This window comes from Somniosus microcephalus, chromosome 8, assembly GCF_052327205.1.
Source record: "Somniosus microcephalus isolate GS21.2 chromosome 8, FLI_Smic_1.0, whole genome shotgun sequence".
Lineage (NCBI taxonomy): Eukaryota > Metazoa > Chordata > Chondrichthyes > Squaliformes > Somniosidae > Somniosus > Somniosus microcephalus.
In genome coordinates this window covers 59,379,923-59,387,127 of record NC_140994.1, presented here as the reverse complement: position 1 = coordinate 59,387,127, position 7,205 = coordinate 59,379,923, and the positions used below count along the sequence as shown (strand labels likewise).

At 44.6% G+C, this 7,205-nt stretch overlaps 1 protein-coding gene across 3 annotated transcripts in view; it reads right to left on the bottom strand.

Annotated features, from left to right (window-relative positions):
* blnk (B cell linker) overlaps nucleotides 1-3,748 on the bottom strand; it is a 260,778-nt gene extending 257,030 nt beyond the window's left edge. For 2 of the 3 annotated variants that reach the window (XM_085994750.1, XM_085994751.1), the window contains exons 1-2: nucleotides 3,580-3,747; nucleotides 3,031-3,093 (exon numbers count right to left, since the gene is read on the bottom strand). In XM_085994750.1, the coding sequence (XP_085850876.1) occupies nucleotides 3,031-3,093; nucleotides 3,580-3,654 (138 nt within the window). In that variant the 5' untranslated portion in view covers nucleotides 3,655-3,747. Of the gene's footprint in view, nucleotides 1-3,030; nucleotides 3,094-3,579 lie in introns of all 3 variants that reach the window. The other variant, XM_085994752.1, reaches the window with a different exon arrangement.
* Between the last annotated feature and the right edge of the window lie 3,457 nt (nucleotides 3,749-7,205).

Below are 7,205 nucleotides of genomic sequence, written 5' to 3'. Positions count from 1 at the left end.
CTCTGTCTCTCTCTTCCCCCCAGTCTCTCTCTCTCTCTCTCTCTTCACCCCCAGTCTCTCTCTCTCTCTCTTCCCCCCAGTCTCTCTCTCTTTCTCTCTCTTCCCCCAGTCTCTCTCTCTTCCCCCCAGTCTCTCTCTCTTTCTCTCTCTTCCCCCCAGTCTCTCTCTCCCCCCAAGTCTCTCTCTTCTCCCCCAGTCTCTCTTTCTCTCTCCTTCCCCCTTTCTCCCTCTCTCCTTCCCCCTCTCTCTTTGCCTCTCTCTCTCTCCTTCCCACACCGACAGACAGACAGACAAACTCATTTATATCTCCTCAAAAAATCCTCGGCACCGCCGGGCACTCCAGCTAGTCACTAATAAACCCAATACGGAATTCAGGGGAAACATCTTTACCCAGAGAGTGGTTAGAACATAAGAACATAAGAAATAGGAGCAGGAGTAGGCCAATCGGCCCCTCGAGCCTGCTCTGCCATTCAATAAGATCATGGCTGATCTGATCCTAACCTCAAATCTACTTTCACTCTCCATCCCACCCGAACCCATGTGATCTCCCGGGAGAGGCGAAAAACCAGATAAAAAACCCAATATGCCAATTAGGGAGAAAAAATCTGGGAAATTCCTCTCCGACCCATCTAGGCGATCGAAACTCGTCCAGGAGATCACTCTGTCCCTGTATTTCCTACAGTACTTACCTTCTGTAAGAGGTGATCTCCACCCCAGCTAGGAACAGGCCCAATTTACTCTTGAAGGACTCCTAACTGGCAGCCTGTTCCCGAGGTCTCCACTAATCCCTGTAAATAGAACCATCTCCTGAAATCTAACACAGAATTAGAACACAAGAAGTAGGAGCAGGACCAGGCTACACGGCCCCTGGGACCGCTCTGCCACCCACAGGGCCATGACCGATCCGAACCTAGCCTCATGTCCGATTTCCTGCCCGCTCCCTGTAACCCCTAATTCCCCTTACTTCTAGGAAACTGTCTATTTCTGTTTTAAATTTATTTAATGATGTAGCTTCCACAGCTCTCTGGGGCAGCAAATTCCACAGGCCTACCACCCTCTGAGTGAAGAAGTTTCTCCTCATCTCAGTTTTGAAAGAGCAGCCCCTTATTCTAAGATTATGCCCCCAGTTCTAGTTTCACCCATCATTGGGAACATCCTTACCGCATCCACCCGATCAAGCCCCTTCACAATCTTATATGTTTCAATAAGATCGCCTCTCATTCTTCTGAACTCCAATGAGTAGAGTCCCAATCTACTCAACCTCTCCTCATATGTCAACCCCCTCATCCCGGGATTAACCGAGTGAACCTTCTTTGTACTGACTCGAGAGCAAGTATGCCTTTTCTTAAGTATGGGCACCAAAACTGTATGCAGTATTCCAGGTGTGGTCTCACCAATACCTTGCACAACTGCAGCAATACCTCCCTGTTTTTATATTCCATCCCCCTAGCAATAAAAGCCAACATTCCATTGGCCTTCTTGATCACCTACTGCACCTGCATACTAACTTTTTGTGTTTCGTGCACCAGGACCCCCAGATCCCTTTGTACTGCAGTACTTTCCAGTTTCTTGCCATTAAGATAATAACTTGCTCTATGATTTTTCCTGCCAAAGTGCATAACCTCACATTTTCCAGTATTATATTCCATCTGCCAAATCTCTGCCCACTTACTTAGCCTATCTATGTCCCTTTGCAGGTTTTTTATGTCCTCCTCACTCACTACTTTCCCTCCCATCTTTGTATCATCTGCAAACTTTGATATGTTACACTCGGTCCCTTCCTCCAAATCGTTAGAATGTGGAACTCGCTACCACATGGAGTGGTTGAGGCAAATAGCATCGATGCCTTTAGGGGGAAGCTGGATAAGTATGAGGGAGAGCAGAATAGTAGGCTATTCGGATGGGGTTTGGCAAAGTGGGTGGGAGGAGGCTCGCGGGGAGCATAAATGCCGGTATGGACCGAATGGCCTGTTACTATGCTGTAAAATATATGTAATTCTTTGTATTCTCTGGTCATAGCATTGGGGGGAGATCAGTGGAATCCACAGTGAAACGGATATTTTTAGCTGTTTATGTTGTTTATCCAGGAGTTCCGCTGATTTCCTGCTGGAAAACTCTCGCAGAAATTCCAAGCAATGGAGTTTTACCCACAGAGTGACAGCACAGTGACTCTAGTGTGTTCTGGGTGCTGTAGTCTGATATCTAGTTGAACTTCAAAAGGTGAATGTAATCAGTTTATCACAAATTTTCAAATGTTTTGGTCTGTTATTTTAGAAACATTGGGGTAGGGTTTCAACTGGCCGCCCAGGTATAAAACTGGTGTTGCGAATCGGCCACCTGTTATAGAAACTGCCCGATTTTTTATTTCCCTGATTTGCAACGCCAGTTTTATGTCCGGGCGGCAAATTGAAAAATCTAAAAGCAAAATACTGCAGGTGCTGGAAGTCTGAAATAAAAACAAAAAGTGCTGGAAACACTCAGCAGGTCAGGCAGCATCTGTGGAGAAAGAAGAAGCTTAATGTTTCAGGTTGATGATCTTTAGTTGGAACTGACATTAACCCTATGTTTCTCCCTCCACAGGTGCTGCCCAACCTGCTGAGTGTTTCCAGCATTTTCTGTTTTTATTCAAGTTGAAAATCTGTCCCCCTTAAGTCCTCAACTTAATGAGAAAACACTATGGTAATCAATCAATACAACTTTCAAAGAAGAGTGCTTTAATCGATTCCCCTTTTCCTTTTATTGGGAACTGTTTGCTGAGTGACAATTCTTGACTGGTAGCCTTCATTCCCATTGAGTGGAGCATTCCATATCCGTTGAGCTGTGTGATTTGATGGTGTTTTATAAAAATGATATCATAACCAATGCCATGTCGTATCGTACCAAGTGTGATGCTTTGCAAGTATGACTCTTTGAGATGTGTGGGGCACATGCTACATTTAAGACTCCACCTAGTACAGTTAGAATATCCATAAAAGGGAAAATATCAGTTCAGCAGTATGAAAGAATGTAAAATACAACCAATTCACTTACCAAAAACATTGCACCAGATATTCTCTGCTTTTCCACTACACTGGCAGGGTCATATAAATTATTCTGTGTATAAATGAGGAACAAGGAAACGTTTAACTTCAAAGATTAGCGGTCAAAAGGTTACAAAGAAAAACACAATTTATTTAATTCTTCCAAAGATTGGCACTGTTGCAAAACATTATAGATAAGGCAAGAATTTGCTTAATCAACGGATTTGCTTTAGGTTAGCATTGAGTGGACTGACAGTGTTGTCAACAGACGTCTTATCTCACTCTGTAACATTACAAATGACAGCCTTGTTCAGACTCCCTAACTTAATTAATTTTTTACAGGATAACTGAGCAGTCTTGCAGTACTTTCTGGATTCACTAGAGTACTTTCCTTATATTATTGAAGTTTTACTCCGTTTACTCGCATTTATCTTGTCACAATTTTGTAAATGGATTAAGAACTTCTAAGTGAAATCAAGCCGGTGTTTAACGCTTACTTGCAGGCGTCTCTACGAAATTCGTAATTTTGTCTTGGAAAAGGGAGAAAGTTCTGTCTTACCAGTCGCAGGAATTCTGCTAGTTCCCAAATTCTCCAGTTTTCACACTCTTCTCGAGTTGGGAGCGTTGTGGCCATTGTGTACACCACAGAGAACTCGGATGCCCTTGTTTGATCGGATCGTTGTGCTTTTAGTTCTGATCACTGACCCTTCTACCCCGCTTTCCCAGCACAAGGCGGAAGTTTTTCGAGATTTGAAGTTCAGTGTGTGTGTAAAGGTCCTTTCCCACGCCTATTTTACCACTGCGCAATCGGCAAATATTTTGCTACATTAGTAGGGCAGTGACAGCAGCAGATATTACACTCGGCTGCTTCTGAATTCAGTGAAAATAGGCGTTAGTTGACGACAGTAGTTCACAGTGCGATTTCATTTCAGCTGGAAAGTGATATATGTAACTTTTCGGTACATTTAAGTTTGTTCCTTATATTTATTCTTCCCTGACTTTTTTTAATAATTGCTTGCTAAATGCATGGATAATTTTAAGATGAGATTTGAGCGTGCAACTAAACCTGGAGGTTCTTCCACATTTGCGCCCGGAGAGATGTGCTATCTGGGCACAAACCAATTAAACGTGGTTTAAAAGATCGCGGAATGTTGTGCGTAAGTGAGTTACGCGAAACAATACAATACACCCAAGTATCCTTGGTCTTTTACGTCCGTCCATCAAAGCTTGCTGCCGAACCAATCTCTGCTCGCAAAACTGGCCACGCCCCCAGCTCTCAAACGAGTATCTTCCAATTGCGCTAGCAAAATACTGCAGATGTTGGAAATCCGAAATAACAACAGAAAATGCTGGAAAAACTCAGCAAGTCAGGCAACATCCGTGGAGAGAAATTTGAGTTGACGTTTCGGGTTTGACCCTTCTTCAAAACTGGAGAGAAAAGGAACTAGATCGAAGGCAGGGCTGCGATCGGACAAAAGAATAAAAGAACCAAAAGAAGTAAAAGAGATTAGAAGCTAGACGAGATGGTAATAGGCTGTGATTAGGTGTAAAGTGTACTGGCAGGGCAAAAGATAGCTGCCAGGTGTGAGAGAGAAACAAAAGGAAAGGGGGGGGGGGGGGTGGGGAAAGGAAAGGAGTGGAAAAATATAAGTGAAAATGAAATGGGGGCCGAGGTTATGATCTGAAATTGTTGAACTCGATATTGAGACCGGAAGGCTGCAGAGTGCAATCTAGTATACTGTATTCGCTGCTCACGATGCGGTCTCCTCTACATTGGGGAGACCAAACGCAGATTGGGTGACCGCTTTGCGGAACACCTCCGTTCAGTCCGTAAGGGTGACCCCGAGCTTCCGGTCGCCTGTCATTTCAATTCACCGCTCCATTCCCACTCGGACCTCACCGTCCTTGGCCTCTTGTACTGTTCCACGGAAGCTCAACGTAAACTCGAGGAACAGCACCTCATCTTCCGATTAGGCACTCTGCAGTTCAACAATTTCAGATCATAACCTCGGCCCCCATTTCATTTTCACTTATATTTTTCCACTCCTTTCCTTTCCCCACCCCCCCCCTTTCCTTTTGTTTCTCTCTCACACCTGGCAGCTATCTTTTGCCCTGCCAGTACACTTTACACCTAATCACAGCCTATTACCATCTCGTCTAGCTTCTAATCTCTTTTACTTCTTTTGGTTCTTTTATTCTTTTGTCCGATCGCAGCCCTGCCTTCGATCTAGTTCCTTTTCTCTCCAGTTTTGAAGAAGGGTCAAACCCGAAACGTCAACTCAAATTTCTCTCCACGGATGTTGCCTGACTTGCTGAGTTTTTCCAGCATTTTCTGTTGTTATTTCCAATTGCGCTTGTTCGGCTTCTCCGAACAATGGCCCAGATATTCCGATCACAGGCCTCCCGCGGGCGGAGGTTCTGGAAAAATCTGCGCCCTTACCTGAGGGGCCCCGGGACGCGCACAATTCTGATGCTGGGCCTCTCCAAACTGCCGGTGCGCAGGGCCCACATAACCCAGAGGCGCAGGTAGTTGGCAGCATCCCTTGAATCACGTGGGCCATGGGGAGCCAATCACAGAAGGGAATCTCCCTTCATACACTTGACAGGAAGACCTGTCAAATATATGAATGGAGATCACCCCCAAAACATAGTGGCCCAGAAATTCGGGTAGCGGAGGCTTCCCGTGGGTGCAAGCCCCCGACCTCCACTTACCTAGCGCGCCTGCCGTTGTGTTGTGGGCCCGCATGGGATTCCAATTTTGGGCCTCCTCCAGCTGCCGGCGAGCAGTGCTTGCGTATCCCAGGGGCGCAGTTAGTTCGAAGCGTCCCCATGGATCACGTGGGCCATGGAGAGCCAATCGTAGCAGGGAATCTCCATTCATAAATTTGACAGGAAGACCTGTCAAATCTATGAATAGAGATCGGCCCCAAAACCTAACTAAAACTTCAAATAATTTTTTTTTTAAATCACATTTTAAAAATAACTATAAATTACATAAAATAACTATTTTAAACAATAATTTAAATTTTTGAAAAAATTAATCACAGTTTTAAACGGGGCTAAAAATAAACTTACCTTTCTTTAAAGTATTTAAAAATAATAAACCTGTGGAAAAAATGTTTTAATTTAACTTAATTCACCACTTACCTTGTTAAAAGCAGGCCTTGCGGCTGCTTTTTAAACGCGCAGCTGCTAGAGACTTACCCTCCCGGAGAAACCTGTAAACAAAATGGAAGTTCCAGGCGTACGCGCTGCCTCTCCGGCGCACGCGTTTGACCTCTGAACTCCTTCCTTCAAGGGAACGGAAGTTCCGTTTTCCAGCGCATGCGCAGTGCATGCACGAAACCGGCACTTTCGTTGGCCCTACGCGTGAGTACACAGCGCGTACTCACCCACGGGGACCCGAATTTATGGCCCACTAAAACTTTAAATACATTTTTTTTTTAATCACATTTTTAAAATGACTTGAAATTACATTAAATTAACTATTTTAAACAAAAATTTAATTTTTTGAAAAAAATAATTAAAGTTTTTTATGGGGCTAAAAATAAACTTACCTGTTTTTAAAGTATTTTTAAATGATAAATCGGTGAATTTAAAAAAAAACTTTTTTTCACCTCTTATCCGCCTGTTTTTACCAGGCGTAAGAATTGTAAGAGTTTTCTGCAGGCGGAGGGTCTCCAAAAAGCAGAACTCTCCGCCCGCAGCGGCCCTTCTCCAGGGCAGCCGGAGGATCTGTCAAGTGCTTTCTTGACAGATGGGAAATGCCGGTTTCCAGCGCATGTGCTGTGCATGCCTGAAACCGGCATTTCCGATGTCCCTATGGGTGAGTACACAGCACGTACCCACCTGTAGGGAATCGGAATATCCGGCCCATTGCGTCCAGATTTTCAGGCGCACAGGCACCTGTGTTCACCTGAAAGAAGCTGACCAGGAGAGAACTTGCTGCTGCAGGAAGCCATTATACAGGCTATTCTTGAAATAAAATAGAAAGGTGGCTCACTTTTTTTATTCGTTTATGGGATGTGGGCACGGCTGACAAGGCCAGCATTTATTGCCTTTTATGGCTCTATCCCTGCTTCTTGTTATAGATGAGGAGGAGGGAGAGAACCAGAGACAGGAGAAACATAGGAACAGGAGTAGGCCATTCAGCCCCTCGAGACTGTTCCGCCATTCAATGAGATC